This window comes from Ovis aries, chromosome 1, assembly GCF_016772045.2.
Source record: "Ovis aries strain OAR_USU_Benz2616 breed Rambouillet chromosome 1, ARS-UI_Ramb_v3.0, whole genome shotgun sequence".
Lineage (NCBI taxonomy): Eukaryota > Metazoa > Chordata > Mammalia > Artiodactyla > Bovidae > Ovis > Ovis aries.
In genome coordinates this window covers 120191870-120218185 of record NC_056054.1, presented here as the reverse complement: position 1 = coordinate 120218185, position 26316 = coordinate 120191870, and the positions used below count along the sequence as shown (strand labels likewise).

The window sequence follows — 26316 nt, the reverse complement described above, 5'->3', positions numbered from 1 at the left end:
GACCATGGCATCTGGTCCCATCACTATATGGCAAATAGATGGAGAAACAGTGGAAACAGTGGCAGACTTTATTTTGGGGGGGCTCCAAAATCACTGCAGATGGTGATTGCAGCCATGAAATTAAAAGACACTTACTCCTTGGGAGAAAAGTTATGACCAACCTAGACGGCATATTAAAAAGTAGAGACGTTACTTTGCCAACAAAGATCCATCTAGTCAAGGCTATGGTTTTTCCAGTAGTCATGTATGGATATGAGAGTTGGAGTATAAAGAAAGCTGGGCACTGAAGAATTGATGCTTTTGAACTATGGTGTTGGAGAAGACTCTTGAGAGTCCCCTGGACTGCAAGGAGATCCAACCAGTCCATCCTAAAGAAATCAGTCCTGAATATTCATTGGCAGGACTGATGTTGAAGCTGAAACCCAGTACTCTGGCCACCTGATGCAAAGAGCTGACTCATTTGAAAAGACCTTGATGCTGGGAAAGATTGAAAGTGGGAGAAGGGGATGACAGAGGATGAGATGGTTGGATGGCATCACTGACTCAATGGACATGGGCTCCGGGAGTTGGTGATGGACAGGGATGCCTAGCCTGTTGCAGTCCATAGGGTCACAAAGAGTCGGACATGACTGAGCGACTGAACTGAGAGAATCATAAAAAAGGGGAATGGACTAACATTTAGGAAGTTTGATGGACACAGATGAACACAATACTCCCTTGGTAACCATGAGGATGAGTTCCAGGAGAACCTAACAAATATAAATCTGTGGATGTTCAAGTCCCTTACACAAAATGGAACATTTCAGTCAACCCTCAGTAGCCATAAACAAGAAACTTGTGGACATGGAGGGACGACCATATGTAAAAACAGACAACCTGAGGGATTAAAACCACATTTTAGGGACTTGGCCTGGCAATCCAGTGATTAAGATTTTGCCTTCCAATGCAGGAGGCATGGGTTTGATCCCTGGTCGGGAAGCTAAGATTCTACACGCCTCACAGCCAAAACATCAAAACATAAAACAGAAGCAATATTATAACAAATTGAATGAAGATTTTTTTAAATGGTCTACATCAAAATTAAAAAAAACATAAAAAAAGAACACTTTGATATCTACTTGTTGTTCAGTCACTAAGTTGTGTCCAACTCTTTGCAACCCCATGAACTGCAGCACACCAGGCTTCCCTGTCGTTCACTATCTCCCAGAGTTTGCTCAAACTCATATTCTTTGAGTTGGTGATGCCATTCAGCCATCTCAGCCTCTATTACTCCCTTCTCCCCTTACCTTCAATCTTTCCCTGCATCAGTCTTTTCCAACCAGTTGGCTCTTTGCATTAGGTGGCCAAAGTACTGGAGCTTCAGCTTCAGCATCAGTCCTTTCAATGAATATTCTGGGTTGATGTCCATTACAATTGACTGGTTTCAGATCTCCGTGCTGTCCAAGGAACTCCCAAGTCTTCTCTAGCACCACAATTTGAAAGCACTCAGCATTCAATTCTTCAGCATTCAGCTTTCTTTAGGGTCCTACTCTCACATCCATGTATGACTACTGAAAAAACATAGCTTTGATTACACAGTCCTTTGCCAGCAAGTTGATGTCTCTGCTTTTTAATATAGTGTCTAGGTTTGGGATAGCTTTTCTTCCAAGGAGCAAGTGCCTTTTAATTTCATAGCTGCAGTCACCATCCATAGTGACTTTGGAGCCCAAGAAAATAGTCTCACTACTTCCTTTTTTTTCCCATCTATTTGCCATGAAGTGATAGGACTATTGAGCTTAAAGCCCACTTTTTCACTCTTCTTTCACCACCATCAACAGGCTCTTTATTCCTCTTTGCTTTCTGCCATTAGAGTGGCATCATCTGCATATCTGAGGTTATTGGTATTTCTCCCAGCAATTTTGATTCCAGCTTGTGAGTCTGCCAACCCCACATTTTGCATGACGTACTCTGCGTATAAGTTGAGCAAGCAGGGTGACAATATACAGCCTTGACGTACTCCTTTCCCAATCTGGAACCAGCTCCTTATTCATGTCTGGTCCTAATTGTTTCTTGTCCTGAATATAGGTTTCTCAGGAGGCAGATAAAGTGGTCTGATATTCTCATCTCTTTAAGAATTTTCCAGTTTGTTGTGATTCACATAGTCAAAGGCTTTAGTGCAGTCAATGAAACAAATGTAGATGTGTTTTGGAATTCCCTTGCTTCTTCTATGAGATCCAGTGGACTCTGGCAATTTGTTCTCTGGTTCCTCTGCATTTTCTAAAACCAGGTTTTACATGTGGAAGTTCTCGGTTTATATACTACTGTTGAAGCCTAATTGAAGGATTTGAGCACTACCTTGCTAGTATGTGATCTGAGTGCAACTGTACAGTAGTTTGAACATTCTTTGGCATTGCCTTTCTTTGGGATTGGAATGAAAACTGATCTTTTCCAGTTCTGTGGCCATTGTTGAGTTTTCCAAGTTTGCTGGCATATTGAATGTAGCACTTTAACAGCATTATCTTTTAGGATTTTAAATAGCTCAGCTAGAAATCCATCACCTCCTCTAGCTTTGTTCGCAGTAATGCTTCCTAAGATGCACTTGACTTCACACTCCAGGATGTCTGCCTCTAGTATCTACTAGAATGTCTAAAATTTTTAAAACAATGAATGTATCAGGTTTGAAGAAAGAAAGCTACAACAGTGTAATAGTAGCAAACTTCAACATACCACATAAACAATGGATAAATCATACTGACAGAAAGTCAACAAGGAAACATTAGACTTGACATATTTAGATCAAATGAATCTAATACATATAGAGAGAATATTCGATCCAACGGCAACAGAACATCCTTCTTAAGTGCACATAGAACATTCTCCAAGATAAATCATATTAGATCAGAGAACATATATTAGCAAATTTCAAAGAATAAATCATACCAAGTATCTTTTCTGACCACAGTGCTATGAAAAAAAAAGAAATCAACAGGAAGAAAACTGAAAACTTGACCAACATGTGGAAGTTAAATAACACATTCCTGGACAACCAGATCATCAAAGAAAAAAAAAGAATCAAAAGTATCTTGATACAAGTGAAAATAGAAATAAAACATATGGGATGCAGCAAAAGTAGTTCTAAGCAGGAAGTTCACAGCAATCAATGCCTACATTAGAAAAAAAAAGATCTCAAATAAACCACCTAAATTTACACACTGAAGAACTAGAAAAGAAACACAAAGTCCAAAGCTGGAAGGAAAGAGATGATAAATATCAGAGCAGAGAGGGCTGCTGTTGCCAGCGACCCCGTCCCCTCTGTGAGCCACTGTTGACCCATGCCTCCACAGGAGACCCTCCAACACTAGCAGAGGATGCTATAATAGCCTTCATGGTATCCATGGCAACTGTACTTGTAACCAGAGGATTTTTTTGAGCTTTGTCACAAAGAAGAGCCAACACCCTCATCTCACAGTAGAGTTCTGGTCAGAGATCTAGGGCTTCTTATACCATGGCCTCAACAAAACTGGATTTTACCATCACGGTGCCTGTGAACATCAAAGCAACCTCAGCCTGGCGAGCCTCAGTTTTCAGCCACAAGCTTCATTGGAACAAGCTGATTCCTTTCCAAGAAAATCAACCTTGGAACTCAACTTTCCATCCTTTCCTACAAAGTCCACCACTTCCCACAGAAACTGAGTCATCTGGTGACTCTCCCTTCTTCCAATATCTCCTTCACCATCAAAACTTTCCACAGTCTGGGCCATCCTGATTTCCAACGGTACAATAATAGTCTTTGGATTGGCCTTTCAACACCACCCTCACCTAAATCAATCATTAAGGTTTTCCTGGAATCCTAAGTACGATTTCTTATCTTTCTTACCTTTTACTGAAAGGAAATCACAAATAGGCTAAACAGAATTTTGAGGATATAGCCTAAATGAGTAATGAGTTTCCAAGCTAAAACTTGCACACACTAGTTGGACATGAAATAAAGTGAAAGCTAAAGTCACTTAGTCATGTCCAACTCTCTGTAACTCCAAGGACTACAAGTCCATGGAATTCTCCAGGACAGAATACTGGAGTGGGTATTCCTTTCTCTAGGGGATCTTCCCAACCCAGAGATCAAACCCAGGTCTCCTGCATTGCAGGCAGATTCTTTAGCCACGAGGGAAGTCCAGGAATACTGGAGTGAGTAGCCTATCCCTTCTCCAAGGGATTTTCCTGACCCAGGAATTAAACGGGGGTGTTCTACATTGCAGGTGGATTCTTTACCAACTGAGCTACAGGGAAGTCCTAACTGAATATTACAATGTAAAAAATATTTTGTCTCAGAAAAAAATAGTATTTTTCCAAACAGCTACATATTTATGTATTTTTCTATTCAATGTGGGAATTATTAAAGATAGTGATTTTTACCTACAGATTTCTCATGTTTCAGTGGTTTCAGTTGTAATGTCTTCTTTCATCTATATCTTTATAATCTTGTTAAGTCTAGCACAAAGTTTGTCAATTTTGCTAATCTTTTCAAAAAACCAACCATTAGTTTCACTAATCTTTTATTTTTCTATTCTCTATTTTATTCATTTCTTCTCTGATCTTTTTTTTTTCAACCACAAATTATCTAAAGTTTTTATTTTAGCCTAAAATGGGCTGTGCTAAGTCACTTCAGTCGTGTCTGACTCTATGGACCATAGCCCACCAGGTTCCTTCATGGTAGTCTCTAGGCAAGAACACTGGAGCGGGTTGCCATGCCCTCCTCCAGGGGATCTTGCTGACCGAGGAATTGAACCTCTCTGAGATTTCCTGCAAAGGTAGGCCTGCTCTTACCTACAAATTACCCTGGGATTCCCAGGTTGCGCAAGTGGTAAAGAGACAATGCAGGAAACCTCAAAGAAACAGGTTCAAAAAAAAGATATGAGCAGAAATGAACAAAATAAAAAAATCAGAGCAGAAATGAATAAAACAGAGAACAGGAAAATAACAGAAAAAGATCAGTGGAACTAAGAGTTGGTTTTTTGAAAAGATTAACAAAATTGACAAACTCTGTGTTAGATTTAACAAGATTATAAAATATAGATGAAAGAAAAGATGTTACAGCCGAAACCACTGAAACATATAAGATACTAATATGAAAATTATACAGCAACTAATTACATAATCACCAATAAATTCAGAGGAACATATATCTGACCAAGACTGAATCATGAGAAGAGAAATCTGAAAAGACAAACAATGAGTAAAGAGATTAAATTAAAAACTTCCCAACAACAACAGAAAAGCCTTTGGCCAGATAGCTTCACAGGTTTTAAATGTTTTCCACACATTTAAAGAAGAATTAATAGCAATCCTCAAACTCTTCCAAAAAACTGAAAAGAAGAGAACACTCCCAAACTCATTTTCTGAGGTAAGCCTCAGAAAGGTTACCCTCACGTCAAGGCCAGATAAGGATACTACAAGCAAACCACAAGCCAACATTTCTGATGAATACAGAGGTGAAAATTCTCAACAAAATACTAGCAAATCAAATTCAAAAGCACATTAAAAGTATCATACACCATAATCATGTGGGACTTATCACCTGGATGCAAGGATGATTCAATATAAAGAAATCAATAATTGTAATATACCTCATTAATGGAATGAAAGGTAAAAATCATATGATTGTCTCAAAAGATGCAGAAAAAGCATCTAATTCAACATCTTTCAAGATAAAAATTCTTAGCAAACTAGGAATAGAAGGAATATACCTCAACATAATAAAGGCCATACATGACAAGTCCACAGGTAACATCATACTCAATGGTGAAGTTGAAGAAAGCTTTTCCTCTACAACCAAGAGCAAGACAAGAAGTTCAGTTTTCATCACTTTTATTCAACACAGTACAGGAAGTTCCAGTCAGAGTAATAATTGGACAGGAAAAGGAAATAGAAGGCATCTAAACTGGAAATGAAAAGTAAAATTCTCTCCGATTGAAGATGACCTCATCTTATATACAGAATATTCTGAAGACTCCACCAGAAATTTGTCAGTGCTAACAAGTGAATTGAGTAGCTTTAAGATATAACATAAACAAAGAACAGTTTCATTTCTATACAATAAAACAATGAACTATCTGAAAAAGAAACAAAGAAAATGGCCCATTAGCATCAAAAACATCAAAATATATTTAGGAATAAATTTAATCAGGGAGCTGAAAGATCTATCTGGTATTTATATGACACAAAGATGAGAAATACTGAAGGCACAAACAAATGGAAAGATAGGTTTCCTCATGTATGAGAATAGTTAATATTATACCATACTGCCAAATAGCCATATTCATGGCGATCCCCATCAAAACGCCAAAGGCATTTTTACACAGAAATAGAATTCTAAGAAATCCAAAATTTATATGGAATCACCAAAGACTCCAAATAGCCAAAGCAATCTTAAAAAATTAAAATAAGGCTGAAGGCATCAAATGTCTTGATCTCAGACTATATTACAAAATTGTTTAATCAAAACATTATGGTATTGTCTTACGAACAGACACATAGACCAATGAAACAGAAGAGCCCAGAAAATAACCCATGCATATACGGTAAATTAATTTACAACAAAGGAGCAAAGACTACCCAATGGGGAAAGAACAGTCTCTTCACTAAATGGTGCTGGGAAAACTGGATGTTCACATGCCAAAGAAAATTACCATGAAATGGATTAAGGACTTATGTTTAAGAACTGAAGGCAATAAAATTCCTAGGGGGGAAATGTGAAAAGCTCTTGACCTTGATCTCGGCAAAGGTATTTTTGGACATGACAAAAACAAAAGCAAAAATCAACAATTGATAATTGCATCAAACTTAAAGCTCTGTATAGCAACAGAAGCAACCAACAACATTAAGAAGCAACTTACAGAAGAGAAGAAAAATATATGCAAACCTTCTATTTGATAAGGGATTAATATTAAAAATATATAGGGAGCTCATCTAACTAAATAGCAAAAAAAACCACAAGTAATCCAATTAGAAAATGGGCAAAGGCCCTGAATAAACATTTTTCCAAAGAAAAAATACAAATGGCCAAAAAGGACATAAAAAGGTGTTTAGCACCACAAATCATCAGAAAAATGCAAATCAAAACCACAATAAGGGAGGTCTCTTGTGGTCCCATGGTTAGGATTTGGTGCTTTCAATGCTGTGGCATCAGTTCAACCCAGAAGATGTGCAAAATGGACCAAAAATAAATAAATAAATAAAGCACAATGAAATATTTTCTCACACTGTTTAGAATGAAGTGAAATGAAGTTGCTCAATCATGTCTGACTCTTTGCGACCCCGTGGACTGTAGCTTATCAGGCTCCTCTGTCCATGGGATTTTCCAGGCAAGAGTGCTGGAGTGGATTGCCATTGTTTAGAAGGACTATCACCAAAAATATGAGATAAGAAGTACTGATAAAGGCATGGAGAAAAGGGAACCCTTGTGCACCATTTGTGGTAAGGAAAACTGATACAGTCATCTACAGGAAACAGTATGGAGGTTTCCCAAAAACTTTTAACCAGAACTATCATATAATCCAGCAACCCCACTCTCAGGTACATAGCTGAAGGAAATGAAAATACTATCTTACAGCAGACATTATCCTCAGTGGTGAAAAACTGAAAGCATTTCCCCTAACGTCAGCAACAAGACAAGGGTGCCCACTCTCACCACTACTATTCAACATAGTTTTGTAAGGTTTGGCCACAGCAATCAGAGCAGAAAAAGAAATAAAAAGGATCCAGATTGGAAAAAAAGTAAAATTCTCACTGTCTGCAGATGATATGATCCTCTACATAGAAAACCCTACAGACTCAACCAGAAAATTACTAGAGCTAATCAATGAATATAGTAAAGTTGCAGGATATAAAATTAACACACAGAAATCCCATGCATTCCTATACACTAACAATGAGAAAACAGAAACAGAAATTAAGGAAACAATTCCATTCACCACTGCAAGAAAAGAATAAAATAATTAGGAATACATCTACGTAGAACAAAAGACCTATATATAGAAAACTATAAAATACTGGTGAAAGAGATCAAAGAGGACACTAATAGATGGAGAAATATACCATGTTCATGGATCAGAAGAATCAATATAGTGAAAATGAGTATAACTATCCAAAGCAATCTATATGCAATGCAATCCCTATCAAGCTACCAATGGTATTTTTCACAGAACTAGAACAAATAATTTCACAATTTGTATAGAAATACAAAAAACCTCGAATAGCCAAAACAATCTTGAAACAGAAGAATGGACCTGGAGGAATCAACCTGCCTGACTTCAGTCTCTACTACAAAGCCACAGTCATCGAGACAGTATGGTACTGGCACAAAGACAGAAATATAGATCAATGGAACAAAATAGAAAGCCCAGATATAAATCTATGCACCTATGGACACCTTATCTTCAACAAAGGAGGCAAGAATATACAATGGAGAAAAGACAATCTCTTTAACAAATAATGCTGGGAAAACTGGTCAACCACTTGTAAAAGAATGAAACGAGAACACTTTCTAACACCATAACACCATACACAAAAATTAACTCAAAATGGATTAAAGATCTAAACATAAGACGAGAAACTATAAAACTCCCAGAGGAAAACATAGGCAAAACACTCTCTGACATAAATCACAGCAGAATCCTCTATGACCCACCTCCCAGAATATTGGAAATAAAAGCAAAAATTAACAAATCAGACCTAATTAAAATTAAAAGCTTTTGCACAACAAAGGAAACTATAAGCAAGGTGAAAAGACAGCCTTCAGAATGGGAGAAAATAATAGCAAATGAAGCAACTGACAAACAACTAATCTCAAAAATATACAAGCAGCTCCTGTAGCTCAAGTCCAGAAAAATAAACGACCCAATCAAAATATGGGCCAAAGAACTAAACAGACATTTCTCCAAAGAAGACATACAGATGGCTAACAAACACATGAAAAGATGCTCAACATCACTCATTATCAGAGAAATGCAAATCACAACCACAATGAGATACCAGCTCACACAGGTCAGAATGGCTGCCATCCAAAAGTCTACAAGCAATAAATGCTGGAGAGGGTGCAGAGAAAAGGGAACCAACCCTCTTACACTGTTGGTGGGAATGCAAACTAGTACAGCCACTAAGGAGAACAGTGTGGAGATTCCTTAAAAAACTGGAAATAGAACTGCCATTGACCCAGCAATCCCACTGCTGGGCCTACACACCGAGGAAACCAGAATTGAAAGAGACAAGGCGTACCCCAGTGTTCATCGCAGCACTATTTACAACAGCCAGGACGTGGAAGCAACCTATATGCCCATCGACAGATGAATGGATAAGAAAGCTGTGGTACATATACACAATGGAATATTACTCAGCTATTAAAGAGAATGCATTTGAATCAGTTCTAATGAGGTGGATGAAACTGGAGCCTATTATACAGAGTAAATCAGAAAGAAAATACAAAAAGTATTTTCTGTATAAATACAGAAAATCAGAAAGTTAACACAGAAGTAAATCAGGAAGAAAAACACCAATATAGATGTTTGTCAATGGATTAAGGCATAAAGAAAATATGATAAACATACACACACACACAATGGAATATTAGCCATAAAAACAAAGGAAATCCTGACATTTGCAACACAAAAATGAACACTGAAGGCAAGATAGAGAATGACAAATACTTTGTAAGATCACTTATATGTGGACTCTAAAAATGTTCCACTAACAGAAACTGAGAAGACTGGTAGCAGAGGTTGGAAGATGGAGGAAATGAGATGTTCAGAAAAATATAAACTTCCAGTTATAAGATGAGTAAGTTCTGGAATCTAATCTACAGCATGTTGGTTACAGTTAACATTACTGTGCTATATACTTGAAAGATGCTGAGAGAGTATATATTAAATGTTCTCACAACCATCACAACAACAAAATGCCAATTATGTGACATGATAAATGTGATGACTAAGCTTATTACAGTAATCATTTTGAAATACATATACATATCAAATTATTCTATTTTACACATTAAATTTATATAATGATATATGTAAAGTATATCACAATAAAGGTGGGAAAATAATAGAGTAAAAGGATATCCATGAAACTAAAACAAGTGGTTATATGCTTCAGGGAGCAGAAAGAAATGGAGAAGACAGAAACAGAAGTGGCAGCCATATATACTTTATTTTTATACCATGAGAAGTTCAGTTCAGTCACTCAGTTGTGGCCAACTCTTTGCGAGCCCATGGACTGCAGCACGCCAGGCTTCCCTGTCCATCACCAACTCCCAGAGCTTGCTCAAACTCACGTCCATCAAGTCAGTGATGCCATCCAACTATCTCATCCTCTGTCGTCTACTTCTCTTCTGTCTTCAATCTTTCCCAGCATCAGGGTCTTTTCCAATGAGTCAGTTCTTCGCATTAGGTGGCCAAACTATTGGCACTTCAGCATCAGTCCTTCAAGTGAATATTCAGGACTGATTTTCTTTAAGATTGACTGACTGGATCTCCTTGCAGTCCAAGGGATTCACAAGAGTCTTCTCCAACACCACAGTTCAAAAGCATCAATTCTTCAGCACTAAGCCTTCTTTGTAAGTCCAACTCTCACATCCATGACTACTGGAAAAAACAAAGCTTTGACTAGATGGACCTTTGTTGGCAATGTTATGTCTCTGCTTTTTAATTTACTATGCTGTCTAGGTCTGTCACAGCTCTTCTTCCAAGAAGCAAGTGTCTTTTAATTTTGTGGCTTTAGTCACCATCCACAGTGATTTTGGAGACCAAGAAAATGAAATCTGACACTGTTTCCACTTTTTCTCCCATCAGTTTGCCATAAGCATATATCATTTTGATTCATTCCCCTTAAGAATGGTTTTAAGTTTTAAAATAAATAATACATTTCTAAACTGTATTTATACATTATTCCACAATCAAAGACAGGAAAAAAAAAATTACAGCTTAGTAGTCATGGTGCACAAGCTTAGCTGCTCTGCAGCATGTAGGACCCTCCCGGATCAGGGATGGAACCCACGCTGCCTGCATTAGCAGGAGTGTTCTTTACCACTTTACCACTGTGCCACCAGGGAAGCCCAACACAAAGGATACAGAAACAAGGTAAATGACATCACAAGGAAATAAACCACTATTTAGAATGAGGGCCAATGTTTAGGAAATTTGACTCAGTTTCTAAAACAAGCCAATGGCAGGGACAAAAAAGGGAAAGACTCTTCTACATTAATAGGGATTAAGAGGTACAGCCATCAAAGTATGGATGTCACCTGGATCCTCTTTTGAACAAACAGCTATTAAAAAAATATTTTTTTAAACAATGGGAAAATTTTTATTTTGGACTGTGTATTAGATGATATCAAAAATATACATACATTAAATTATATAATGCCATTTTGATTACATAGGAGAAATGTCCATTACTCTAGCACATGAGAATGAATGACCCATCAACAACCAGCAATGAAATGGAGATCCTATTATGATAACTGTAGAGCACCAATGGAACCAGAGTAGCCACAATTTTCATGGATTCAGATCTATAGAACATTAGCTAATAAATTTCAGGTGTCTGAAGCTGCTTAAAAAAAAAAAAGAAAAATGCCCATTATTGTTAGGTTACATATAAAAGTGAAATGCTATATCTGAGATTTGCTTTAAAACAATTCAGCAAGGAAAAAACATGAACTGGAAAATGTGCCGAAATCTTAACTGCTAAATCCAAGTGCTGAGTATATAAGAAGCAGGACTCAAGTTTTCATAACAAAAATTTTTAAAGACTTTTATTTTTATCTTATCAATTTCAGGATGCTATTAGACATGCAACTGGGAATGTTTAGTACAGAATTTTATACATAAATTGAGCTCTGGGAAGAAGTAGAAAATTAGAAGTTATGCGTTCTAGCCATGGGACTGAACAGAATCACTTAGGAAAGTGGGAGGGTGGGAGAAGCCAAGATAGAGTGTTGGTATATCTAACATTTGAAGGTGGAGAAGTATAGAAGTCAGGGAAGAAGATGGAGAAGATGCAGGAAGTCATTGAGAGAGAAAGAAAACCAAGAGAGTGTGGTGTTACCAGAAACCAAGAGAAAAGTATTTCAAAAAAGAAAATGTATTCAATGAATGTCTAAAAGTTTCTGGAAAGGTTGGAACTTTCCTAGAAGTCCAGTGGTTGGTGGTCTGCCTTGCAATGAGGGAGATGTGGGTTCAATCCCTGGTGGGGAACTAAGATCCCATATGCCACAGAGCAGCAAGGCTCACGTGCTGCAACTAAGATCCAGTACAGCCAAATAAAGAAATACTTAAAAAGTTTCTGAGAAGTGACTAATAGATTTGGAGACATGAAGACTACTAGTGACCCCTCACAAAAGCAGCACCAACAGTGAAAGAGATGAAAGCCTTTTGATCATCATTCTTCAAAAAAATCTCTCATATATTTTCCTAAATTCAAAATATGTTTTAATGTAAAACAATTCTCCCATTTTAATTACAGTTAGTCCAATCTCTTCTGGAAGCATTGGGGCATTTCCTCAAAAATCTGAATACTTAGTATTACAGTTCTCCACAGTTGAGAATTAACTATTACTTACACAGCCATCATGCACATTCAAGGTTGCTTCAAGTTTTAATCTTTGGATAAATTCTCTTCTTCCTGTTTAAAAAGAAAGAACTAAATAAATCAAACAATTTAATGCTTAGAAAAGTGTAACACTGTTAAGAGCCTAGCAACTGACCTGAGGTAGATTCATGCTCTAATTTTAACTCCTCCATTTATAGGCTGAGTGACACTGGGCAAATTTAACCCCTCCTTAGCCCTAGTTTCCTCATTAGAGTACCTGCCTACCTCATGTGGTTACTGTTAAGAATTAAGTGACTCAAGGAGAGAAAGGGCTTAGCACATTATCTGAAACCACAATAAACACTCAAATGTTCCCTTCATTCATTCATTCACCAAATATACTACCTGCTTACTGCATTTCAGGTGGTGTTACAGGAGCTAGGGATACAACAGTAAAATAAAAAAGATCCCTGACTCTAGTTAGCTTAACAAAAGACAATATACAATATGTGACAATACACAAAATGGTATAAAGAAGACTGGAGGGGGGTAATAGAGTTTTCAATTTTAAAGTGGGTGGCAAACAGTGTTTTATAAGATGCCACCTATTTTTAAACACATCTCAATTTCAGAAATGCTAAAATACTTAAAACTTCATTTCACAATGATGAAATGTGACAGGAAAAAAAATAAAATCAGCCTCACTGTCCATCAGGAGCAGTTCAAAAGCAGAATAAGTTACTCCTTCGAAAAACAGGAATATATTTCTTTAGGAACGAATCATCTTTACCAAAAATGGACCAAGAAAGCTTCATGTTTATTCAGAAGCTGTAATGAAAAGAAGCTGAATATATGACAAAGAGTGGTAATTAGCTAAGAAATCAGGCTGATGAAATTTCAAAATTAAATTTGACTATGCTCTCTGTATACTATCACAAGGGACAGATTTCTCTACTACAGTTTTCTTGTGTTCAGTGTGAAGAGCAAGATCTTGAAGCCAAACTGTTTTCTTTGTCCTTGCCTATAACTGGTTAAGATGGCTATATAATGGATGTACATGTGGTTAAAAATTCTATGTGTGGGGAAGGTGGGAAAAGGGGGGTATGGTTCTTATTAGAATAAACTTATTAAAATAAAACAACCTGTAGAAATTCAGCAAAGTATTTTCACAAATTATGTTATACTTTATATATAATCAACTTTCCACACCTGATTTTCAGTTTTGTTTTGTTTTTTTCTTTTTCTCATTGACTTTATCATTTATTTAGTTGCCCTATTGTCTATTTCGGCCAGTTTTAAAACATTTCCTTTACACTGGATATCTGATATGATTCATTCTATTTTTTACCAAGTTTAATTTTCTATCAGATCCATTACATACTATAATAGTGAAGTGAAAGTCGCTCAGTCGTGTTCAACTCTTTATGACCCAGTGGACTATACAGACCACGGAATTTTCTAGGCCAGAATACTGGAACGGGTAGCCATTACCTTCTCCAGGGGAATCTTCCCAGGTCTTATATGAACCCAGATCTATCATACGGTCTACATAAATAGACAAATGTACTGATTTGTCTCTTCAAATTGGTAGCAAATTAAAATTATGACTTTTACTGGATTTGTAACTGTCTCTTTCCACTGGCTCGCTGCTTCTCGGTTATTACTGTTTTCTCTTATCCAAATCTGTCCCACAAAATGTCTTAAAAAATGCTAACTGTGGTAAACAGATAAAATTTTTAGAAATCTTTCTTTTGGCTGTCAGCATGTGTGGTAATGTTAATGAGCTGCAAATTAAGAGTTCAGAAATAAAGAATTCAAATTAACATGATGGTAACTAAAATTCATTAAAATGCTAAGAAAAAAGTATTAAAAAGTTTTTTCCAAATTTTTAAACATCTGGGTTTGAAAACATGGCTCTAGCCATTTCCAACTAGAGGAAATGGTAGTGCAACATGAGAGAATAGAAGACGAAGTGAGTGACTTGAGCAAGAACTCTTATATATGAACCTGTACATAAAACTGTGCCCTAAGACATGCACCAAGACAAGACAGCTCCTGAATGATATTTCTGTGTGTGACTGAGGAGCTCAAAATGACTGCTGTCCACACGTTCCATAAAAAGGGCTTTGAGAACAACCTAGGATAAACCTCCTCAACCCTTCTGATAATTAAATGCACTACACCAAGAAACAGAAGCTGAAAGCTAGGGTAAAATAAGAACTGTAAGTTAAAAAACTGAGTCCTCTCAAATTAAAACAAAAATAAAATTATTACCTATTATCAAGAACTTTGGCCTAGCTGTAAGCTAACAAGTTACCTGCCACCATCTTAGGGATGCTAGCAGAAGACAGAAGACTCCAGTCAGAGGCGAAGAACCATTCTAACCAGCAGAATGAGCTTCAGGATCAATGGTTCCTCTTGTCCAATTCCCACAGGGCAATGCAGAGAGGGGCCGGGGGGATACTGCACATGCAATGGGTCTGAATCACAGCTGGAGTACCCTGAACTGAGGGGACCCAAATCTCATATCAAGCAAATCTACCTAACCTTTGCCCAAAAGACATTATCTTTATTATCTTGGACAATAAACAAATCTGCCTTCTGCTTCACAGAGAGATACTGAATGCTCTATCTCCCAAGGCTGTTCCCTAAAAAAAAAAATCCTTGTAAAGACAGTCCAGAGCAAAGAAGCCACTGCCTCTGCTCAAAAGATGTACAGAAATACAAAGGAGACATGGAGAACTGTCTCCCAGCGATTACACATTTATTACGGATGAATGTACCTACCATTGTGGCTTTCTATTCAAGTGTTTCTGTAGCCCAAGCTGCCTCATTTAATTCCGTCTCTTTTACATTCTATTCTACGTGATAGACTGTAAGCTCCCTTTAAAAAAAAGGAACACTCTTTTGTTGACCAAAGTATCTTAAATGCCTAGAACAGTGCCTAAGACAAAGTAGAAACTGAACATAGGTTTTCTGAATCAGTGAGTAAAATAACAGAATCAAAATACTTATTCTGCTCTTCAACATGTTTCCTCTCAAAAAGGTGAACATCTTTCACTGCAATACAGGCATACTGCTCATATTTAATGGTTTTGTAACTTACTAAACTGTTTCATAACTTATTTATTCATGTACCTATCCCTGTTATTAGACCATGAGTTACTTGGGACAAGAAATCTTAGGCTTAAATATCTAACTTGGATCATTATACACGTACATGGGGCAAAACTTAACAATTCAGGGCCTTAGTACTACATTTGTAAAAATTTTATATTTGATGGGAAAATTACCATCAACTTCATATGCTTATTGTCATAAGCAAATTAATCAGCATATGCATAACTCATAGATATGTCTGATCCACTAGAGACACTTAAGACTAGTTCTCTCCTGAAGGGAACCCTCCTACACTATTGGCAGGAACGTAAATTAGTTCAGCCATTATGGAGAAAAGAATGGAGGTTCCTTAAAAAACTAAACACAGAGCTACCATATGGCCCTGCAATCCAATTTCTGGGCATCGAGCCTGAGAAAAACATGATCTGAAATGATACGTGCACCCCAATGTTCACTGCACCAATGTTTCCAATAGCCAAGACATGGAAGCAACCTAAATGTCCATCAACAGATGAATGGATAGAGAAGACGTGGTACAATGGAATATTACTCTCCTAGTAATTCTGCTTCTTTGACTGAACTCATTTATGATTAACACTTTCAGCAAACTAGCAACAGAGGGAAACTTCCTCAATCTGACAATAAGCACCAGTAAAAGACCTAAACTTATATTTAATGGTGAAAGACTGAATGCTTCCCATTTAAGATCAGGACAATACAAGGAAGTTTCCCTCTCACCACTACTATTAAAACACGTTCCTGGAAGTTTTACAGATAGAGTTAATGTAAGAAAGAAAAAAAAAGATATACATAGTTTGGAAAGTAAGAAATATGAGAGTCCCTACTGAAAGATGATATTATTTTCCATGTAAAAAATCTCCTGGCATATACCTCAAAACCTCAAAAGATATATATGCAGAGTACATCATGCGAAATACCAGACTGGATGAAGCACAAGCTGTAATCAAGACTGCTGGGAGTAATATCAATAACCTCAGACACGCAGATGACACCACCATTATGGTAGAAAGCGAAGAACTAAAGAACCTCTTGACGAAAGTACAAGAGCAGAGTGAAAAAGCTGTTAAAACTGAACGTTCAAAAAACTAAGGTCATGGCATCCAGTCTCATCACTTCATGGCAAATAGATGGGCAAACAATGGAAACAGTGATAGACTTTTATTTTCTTGGGCTCCAGAATCACTGCAGATGGTGACTGCAGCCATGAAATTAAGACACCTGCTCCTTCGAAGAAAAGCTATAACCAACCTAGACAAAGCAGAGACATTACTTTGCCAACAAAAGTCCATCTAGTCAAAGCTATGGTTTTTCCAGTAGTCAGGTATGGATCTGAGTTGGACTATAAAGAAAGCTGAGCACCGAAGAATTGATGCTTTTGAACTGTGGTGCTGGAGAAGACTCCTGAGAGTCACTTGGACTGCAAGGAGATCAAAGAGCAAGGAGTCAATCCTAAAGGAAATCAACCCTGAATATTCATTGGAAGGACTCATGCTGAAGCTGAAGCTCCAATATTTTGGCCACCTGATGCAAAGAGCTGCTGCTGCTGCTAAGTCACTTCAGTCATGTCTGACTCTGTGCGACCCCATAGACGGGAGCCCACTAGGCTCCCCCATCCCTGGGATTCTCCAGGCAAGAACACTGGAGTGGGTTGCCATTTCCTTCTCCAATGCATGAAAGTGAAAAGTGAAAGAGCTAAGTCACTGTAAAAGACCCTGATGCTGGGAAAGATTGAAGGCAGGAGGAGAAGGGAACAGAGAATGAGATGGTTGGATAGCATCACTGACTCAATGGACATGAGTTTGAACAAGCTCTGGGTGTTGGTGATAGACAGAGAAGCCTGGCATGCTGCAGTCCAAGGGGTCACAGAGTCAGACAAGACTGAGTAACTGAACTGAACTGAGCAAGATTACAGGATATAAGACCAACACAGACCAAAAAAGAAAAACATACTGTTTTATACTAATAATGAATGGGCAGAAGTTGAACTTTAACACAGTATACTTAAAACTACTCTTAATTAAAAGAAAATTAAACATAAGTATAACCAATTATACTGAGGATTTGTATCCTGGTCATTACTGGTTGGCCAAAAAGTTCAAATAAACTTGTAGGCCAACCCAATACAAAACGCTGCTGAAAGAAACCAAAGAACTAAATAAATGTAGCAATGTCCTGTGTCTATGGATCAGAAGACTCAACACAGTAAAGATGTCAGTTCTTTCCAAACTGATATGTAAGTCCAATGCAATTCCTATCAAAATTCCAACAAGGTATTTTGTAGATAAAGACAAGGTTACTATAAAATTCATATAAAAAGGCAAAAGACCTAGAAAAGCTAAAACAATTTTGAAAAAGAAGAGTTGAAGGGGGAAACATCATTCAACCTGATGTAAAAACTTATTATATAGCTACAATAAGCAAACAGTATGATATTTACAGAGAGAAAGATATACATACCAATGAAAGAGAATAGATAACACAGATTAGACACACACAAATATGCCCAAAAGGTACAAAAGCAATTCAACGGAGACAGTTTTTTAAATAGTGCTAGAGCAAGTGGACATTCATAAGCACAAAAATGAACTTCAAGTTAAATCACATACATCATACAAAAATTCACACATCATTGATAAGAAACATATTAATGTATCTTTTGTTCCTTAAAGTATTGACCTGAAATGTTCAATATTCACTTATATAACAAATTGCCAGCCACAGGAGTTAGTTTCTGTAAAAATCCCCCAGTCAATAATGTGACAACACAAAATGGACCCTGAAATTAAATGTAAAAATGTAAGATTGTAAAACTTCAGAGAAAACACACAGGAGGTGATCTTTAGGACCTGGGGCTAAGTTAAGAGTTTTTAAAAATGATACCAAAAGCAAAGGCCATAAAAGAAAAACACTGATAAATCGAACCTCATCAAGGTTTAAAACCTTTACTCTGCAAAAGACTCTGTTAAGAGAAGAAAAAGACAACTACATGTTGGGAGGAAACATTTGCCAATGGCATATCCAACAAAGGACTAGTACCTAGAGTATATAAGTAAGTCTCATAACAGTGAAGAAAATAATACTCCAAACAGAAAGTGAGCAACAGACACGAAAAGACAAGCCACTGGAACTAGCAAAACGGCAGGACTCCTCCAAGCACCAACAACCAGCTACCGTAGGACCTGGTCTTACCTGCCAGCAGGCAAGAACCAGACTCAGGATTCCTTCACTGCACAGCCAGCCATACCATGACCTGGCTCCAGCCACAAGCTGGAAGCCTCTGCACTATGAAAAGCCTACAAGCTGGCCTCATGTACCAGACTGCCACAGCAGTCAACTTTGCTACATCAAAAGGCCCCGTACAGTTCACACAAGGGATACCCCAAGATCACACAATTCTAGCAACCTGAGAGGGGAGTACTTACTGACTCACCAACGTATCTCCTATATTAGGCCACTTATCCAACATCAGGAAATACAATGGGCCCATCTAATACACAGAAATAGAAATAGATAATTAGGCAAAATGAGACGACAGATGTTCCAACTGAAGGAACAGAATAAAAATCCCAGAAGAGAAACTAAATTGGAGTCAAGCAATTTATCTGACAGAGTTCAAGACAATGCTCAAAAGGATGCTCAATGGACTTGGGAGAAGGAAGAACACAGTGAAAAGCTTAATAAAGAGTTAGGAAATATAAAGAAGAACCAAACAAAGCTGAAGAATACAAAAGCTGAAATTAAAACTACACTAGAAGTAAATAAGATGGCAGTGAGAAAAGAATCAACCAACTGGATGATAGAGTAGTGGAAATCACACAAGCTGAACAAAACAAGGGAAAAAAAATCTTATAAAGTAAGGATAGTTTAAGAAATCTCAAGGTTTTCCCTCATAGTCCACTGGTCAAGATTCTACGCTTCCACTGCAGGGGACATAGGTCTGATTCCTGGTCAAGGTACTAAGATCCCATATGCTATAAGGTATGGTCAAAGAAACAAAAAAAGGAAAGACTCTGGAAACAACATATCAAGCACACGAAATTTCACATTATGGAAGTTCCAAAAAAGAAAAAAGGACACAGGACTTATTTGAAGAAATAATAACTGAAAACTTTCCTGTGCATGTGTGCTAAGTCTTATCAGTTGTGTCTGACTCTGTGTGACCCTAAGGACTACAGCCCACCAGGCTCCTCTATCCATGACATTCTCCAGGCAAGCACACTGGAGTGTGTGGCCATTCCCTTCTCCAGGGGATCTTCCCAACCCACGAATCAAACCCGAGTCTCTTACGTCTCCCTGCAGTGGCAGGTGGGTTCTTTACCTCTAGCGCCATCTGGGAAGCCCTAACCTGCCTACACTTCCCTAACCTGGGTGAAAACAAAAGACATTCAGGTCACAAAACTGACTGTCCCAAAAATATCCACACTGAGACAAAATATAATGAAAAAGGCAAAACTGAAAGAAAAACAATTTTCCAAGCAATTGAAAAGGAAAAACAATCAGTTACCTACAAGGAAACGCCCAAAAGACTACTAGATCACTTCTTAACAAAAACTTTGCAAGTCAGAAAGGAGTAGTATGATATATTTTAAGTGATGAAAGGGAAAAAACCTACAGCCAAAAATACTCTATCCAGCAAGGCATTCAGATTTGATGACGAGTTCATTTTACATATAAAAGCTAGAATTCAGCACAAGTAAACTAGCTTTACAGTAAAATTTAAAAGTAAGCAAAAAAAGAAAAGATTAAAACTAGAAAAATGAAAATTACAAAATAAAAAATTTTACCAGTAAAGGCAAATATACAGTAAAGGTAACAGATCAACCACTTATAAAGCTAGTAGGAATGTTAAATGACAAAGGTAGTAAAATCATGTCAACAAGAAGTAATCAAGAGAACTACAAAGCAAAAAATGTAAAATATGATGTCAAAAACATTAAACAAGAGACTTCCCCAGTAGTGCAGTAGTTAAGACTCCACCTGTCAAAGGAGGGGGCAGAGGTTCAACCCCTGGTCCCTGAAGACCCCATAAGCCATGGAGCGACACAGCCAGCATGTCACGGCTGCTGAGCCCACACACCTAGAGACCACGCTCTGCAGCACAGGAAGCTGCCACAGTGAGGCCTGCACGCCATCATCTAGTGCAGCCCCCTCTTGCCACAACTAGAGAAAGCCTGCAAGCAGCAATGAAGACCCAGCACAGTCAAAAGGGAAAAAAAAAAAAAATGAAAGAAGTAAAAATTCAGGGTTGTAGGAATGCACTTGAACTTAAAATCATCAACTTAAAATAAGCACACACATATGAAGGTGCTACATATAAACTTTATAGTAGCCAAAACCCAAAAAATGTATAATACACACATGTATCAAAAAAGGGCTTCTCAGGTGGCTCAGTGGTATAGAATCTGCCTGCCACTGCAGGAGCCTCAGGAGACACAGGTTCAATTCTTGGATCAGGAAAATCCCCTAGAGATGCAAACGGCAATCCACTCCATTTTTTTCCTGGAAAGGCCCATGGACAGAAGAGCCTGGTGAGCTACTGTACTTAAGGTCACAAAGGGTTGAACATGACTGAGCATACACACACATACATAGCAAAAAAACTGACATTAAACACTAAAGATGGTCATCAAATCATAAGAGAGCAAAAGAAGAACACAACTATAAAAACCTCAAAACAATTAACAAAACTACAATAAGTGCAAATTTATCAATAATTGCTTTCAATGTAAATAGACTAAATGCTCTAATTAAAGACAAAGAATACCTGAATGGATGAAAAAATAAGACCCATAAAAATGCTCTCCACAAGAGACTCACTTCAGGATGAAAGATACAGAAAGACTGAAAGTGAGAGGATGGAAAAGGTATTCAACACAAATGAAAACAAAAAGAAAGTTGGGGCAGCAATACTTACATCAGAGAAATCAGACTTTATAACAAAGACTGTAACAAGAGACAAAGAAGGAAATTACATAATGATAAAATGATCAATAAAAAAAGATACAGGGAATTCCTTGGTTCTCCAGTGGTTAGTTCATGGGGTTTTCACTGCTGAAGCCCAAGTTCAGTCTCTGGTAGGGGTCCCACAAGCTGCATGATACAGCCAAAAGAGCCAAAAGAAGAAATATAATAACTGTAAATATATACGCACTTAACACAGGAGCACACACACACATAACACAAACATTAACAAAGAAACCGACAGCAACATAATAACACTAGGGAACTTTAACACTCCACTTACATCAATGGATGGATCATCCAAACAGAAAACCAATAAGGAAACACTGGCCTTAAAACAACACGTCACACCACTCCTGGGCATTTATCATGAGAAGACCAGAACAGAAAATGACTCCTGTAACCCAACGATCACTGCAGCACTATTACATTAGCCAAGACATGGAAGCAAGCTGCATGTCCACTGACAGAGGGATTAAAAAAAGTTGTGCTACATATATACAGGGGAATATTAGTCATAAAAATGAATGCATCTGAGTCAGTTCTAATAAGGTGGATGAACCTCGAGCCCACTATAATTAATAAAGTCAGAAAGAGAAAACCAAATCTTGTGTATTAATACATATAAGAGAGAGAACCTAGAAAGATGGTACTGATGAACCTACGTGTGTGGCAGCAACGGAGAAGCAGACACAGAGAACAGACCTACGGCTGTGGCAGGAGAAGGGAAAGGAGAGGGTGGGAGGAACGGAGAGAGCAGCGTGCGAACACACACATTACCACATGCAACACAGAGAGCCGGCGGGAATCCGCTGTATGACTCAGGGAGCTCAGTCTGTACTCGGTGACAACCCAGAGGGGTGGGATGAGGTGGGAGCTTCAAGAGGAAGGGGACGTACGCATACCCATGGCTGATTCATGCTGATGTATGGCAGAAATCACGACAATATTGTGACACAAATATACCTTGATTAAAAAATAAATTTTAAAAAAGTAACTCCCCAAGAAGAAAAGACTCTTCTGTTCATCAGTTCAGTCGCTCAGTTGGGTGCAACTCTTTGTGACCCCATGCACTGCAGCACTGAGTTGGTGACACCATCCAATCACCTCATCCTCTGTTGTCCGTGTTGTTCAAAAGCATCAGAATACACATTCTCCTCAAGTGCACAAGGAATATCTCAATGACAGATCATAAGCTAGGTGACAAAGCAGGTCACTATAAATCTTCTTAAGACTGAAATCAGCTGTTGAGAACAAGATAGAGGAGGAGCAGGTGGACGTGGAGTACATCTCTCTCCACGGATACATCAGGAATACACCTCACACACAGACGTGCATGTGCAACACCAGCGGGAAAAGAATGGTAGGAGTACCTGACCAGCCTCGGCGGATGGGGGAACTGAAGCAGGTGTCCAATTCCCACACTGGAGCAACTGTCTGAGTCAGAGGAGAAACATTTAAGGCTGAGAGTGAAAAAGATGATCTGTGGCAGCCTAAACGGGATGAGAATCAGACAGTCCTTGCCGCAGCCATACATACCCTGGATACCGACGCAGGTCCCCAGGAAGGTGCAGCGGCTGGGAGCTGTCTGTAGTTTAGGGATTGTGGAGCAATCCCAGGGCGAGGGCTGCAGAGAGACTGCGGAGAGAAGTATGTGAGGGCAGAGACTGTGGTGGGAAATGCCTGTGAAGTAAAGCTGGGCAGCCATGGAAGCAAGGCAATACTGCTGAGTCAAGCGTAAGGGGTGGGACCAGCACCATGGCCTCTCTCCCAACAGGCCAGCATCGGCAGCTGAACAACGGAAGACTGGCCCACCAAATGCCTGACACACTGAACTACAGCACAGGACTCCACCCACAGTGCCGCTTTAAGTGCCTGACACGCTAATCTACAGAGTAGGACTCCAGCCAGGGGGGCCCCTCTATGTGCCTGATGCCCCGAACAACAGAGAAGGACTCCAAGCAAGAGAGCCTTTTAAGTGCCTGAACGGGCGGAGCTACAAAGAAAGAATGGCCAAAGAGGCCTTCTGATCGCGAGTTACAAGAAGCTCCAAAAGAGACTCTGATAGGGCCATAACTGCTGTGGCTGGGGCAGTCCACTTTGCACTTCCAGGGTCCCCTCAAGCCAAGCAGCTGCACCACCTTCATGCTCAGCTCTCAGTGGGGCAGAGCTCCCACAGGCAAGAAAAATTTTGCATCTATGCATGCAGGGTTGCTTCGGTCATTTCCAACTCTGTGACCCGGTAGATTGTGGCCTGCCAGGCTCCTCTGTCAAGGGGGTTCTCCAGGCAAGAATACTGGAGCGTATTGACCAATACTGGTTGCCATGCCCTCCTAGGGCACTATATTTCCTGCTGCCCTAGCCGTCAACCCCCTTGAGGACCTGGTGCTGCCAGAACCCCTGTGACCCAAGCAGCTGCACCACCTCCTCACCTGACCCTCACAGAGCAAACCCAAGCCCTCCAGGGCAGCCTCAGAAGCAAACCCCAGTGGATGACCCACATGTAGAGGTGGAAATAAAACCGCAATTGAAACCCAGGGCAGTGTGGCTAAGGAAGAAGACCCAAAACCTTCCCACCAGCTGTACAAGCTGCAGATGAAATCCACACGACAACTAGACAGACTCTGTCTATGGAATATATATAAGAACAGTAAGATCTCCCACAAAAGAAAATGCACTAGTTCTGATAGCTGTGGATACTGGAGGCAAGAACACACAGAAGGACCAGATTAGAATCTGAGCTGCCCCCACAACAGGTCCAGAGATCAGCAGTGTTGGAGGGCATCCTAGGGGGGTGAGGCAGACTGTCACTCCCAGCGAGGCAAAAGACTGTGACAGCAGTGACTCAAGAAAAACATTCATTATTCTTATGCTTTGGCTTGTTCTACAGATTCTTTTTGATTTTTGTTCTTTGTCCTTATTCCCCGCTGTTGTAGTGGTTGATTTTATCGGCACTATGAAATCTAATTAAGCTTTTGGGCTTTTTTTTTCCTTCCTCAGTCACAATTTTTTATTATTGTAATAAACCTAAATATTGGGCTGTTGCAGTTCTGTGGAGTTTTCCTTTTTTTTTTCTTTTCTCTTTAATTTAAATTTTTAATTTCTTAAACCTATTGATTTTTCTACATTTATTCCTTTGTTTGCTTTTCCTACTGTTCTTTTCCCCTTGCGGTTAATCTTTAATGTATATAAATCTTCTTCATCTACCTCTATTTAACTATTCTCTCTTTTCTTTCCTCTCAACATATTTTTTAGTTTTGTTTTCATTACTTTATTCCCCACTTGGCAGCTTGCTTTAGTTTTGTTTTCCGGTATGTGCTTTAGCTAGTTTTGTTCTTAACTGGTAAATATAATTTTTTATTTCCTTTGTTCGCAGGCTCAACCCACTGTGCACTTTGTTTTAGTTGCACTGTCTTCATTTTGCTTATGGGTGTATATGTATATATGCATATTCCATTATTTTAATTATTATTTGCCTGATTTTATAACTATCATTTGTCTGGGGTTCCTCTTTGGTATCTCGTTTTTGGGTATTTCTTTTAATATCACTTAATGTCCTAACAAACCACTTGTAGAATCTTCGTTCCTGACCAGAGATCAAGCCCTGAGCCTTTGGAGAAGGAGTACTGACTCCAAGACCCTAGACTAACTAATAATAGTGAGAAGTCTCACAAAGGAAACCACTTGAATACAAGACCCGGCATCACCCAACCAACAGTAGCACTCTGTGCGGGATGCCTCATCTAAACACAAAACAAAACAAAAATACATACCCAACCATCAGCAGACAGGAATATTACCTCATTTAGCCTTGCCCACCAGAGGAAAAACAAACAAACAAAAAAACTCAGCACAAATCTCACCCTAGACAAACCTTACACAGACCACTGAACCAACCTTACGAGGGTAGAAACCAAAAGGAAGAAAGGATTCAACCTTGAAACCTGGGAAAAGGAGACCTCAAACACAATAAGTTTTAAAAAAAAAATGAAAAGGTAGAAAAATACTACACAAATGAAGGAACAAACTAGAAACACAGAAGTCCAAATAAATGAAGAGGAAATATGCAAACTACCTGAAAAAGAATTCAAAATAATGATAGTAAAAATGATCAAAAACCCTGAAAACAAAATGGAGAAAATGCAAGAATCAATTAACAAACACCTAGAAGAATTAAAGAATAAACATACAGAGACAACATAATTACTGAAATTAAAAATACTCTGGAAGGAATCTACAGCAGAATATCTGAAGAAGAAGAACAAATCAGTGAGCAGGAACATAAAATGGTGGAAATAACTTCTGAAGAGCAGAATAAAGTAAAAAGAATGAAAAGTACCAAGGACAGTCTCAGAGACCTCTGGGACAATATCAAACGCACCAACATTCAAATTATAGGGCTCCCAGAAAAAGAGAAAAAGGGTATGAGAAAAATTTTTAAGAGATTATAGTTGAAAATTTCCCCAACATGGAAAACAAAATAGTCAATTAAGTCCAAGAGGCACAAACAGTGCCATACAGGATAAACCCAACATGCCGAGACACATACTAATCAAACTAAGACTAAACACAGAGTAAGAATGTTAAAAGCAGCAAGGGAAAAGCAACAAATAACACAAAAGGGAAACCCCACACATTTAACAGCTGATC

The 26316-nt window shown here is 38.5% G+C and overlaps 1 protein-coding gene across 29 annotated transcripts in view; it reads right to left on the bottom strand.

Annotated features, from left to right (window-relative positions):
- Positions 1-26316, bottom strand: part of DCAF6 (DDB1 and CUL4 associated factor 6) — a 184839-nt gene that overhangs the window by 133253 nt on the left and 25270 nt on the right. For 27 of the 29 annotated variants that reach the window (XM_060415869.1, XM_004002739.6, XM_027977886.3 and 24 more), the window contains exon 2: positions 12596-12657. The exons of the other annotated variants lie outside the window; for them this stretch is intronic. Coding sequence is in view for 25 of the 27 variants with exons in the window: in XM_004002739.6 (XP_004002788.3) it covers positions 12596-12657 (62 nt within the window). In the remaining 2 variants the exon portion in view is untranslated. The remainder of the gene's footprint in view (positions 1-12595; positions 12658-26316) is intronic. 29 annotated transcript variants of the gene reach the window in all.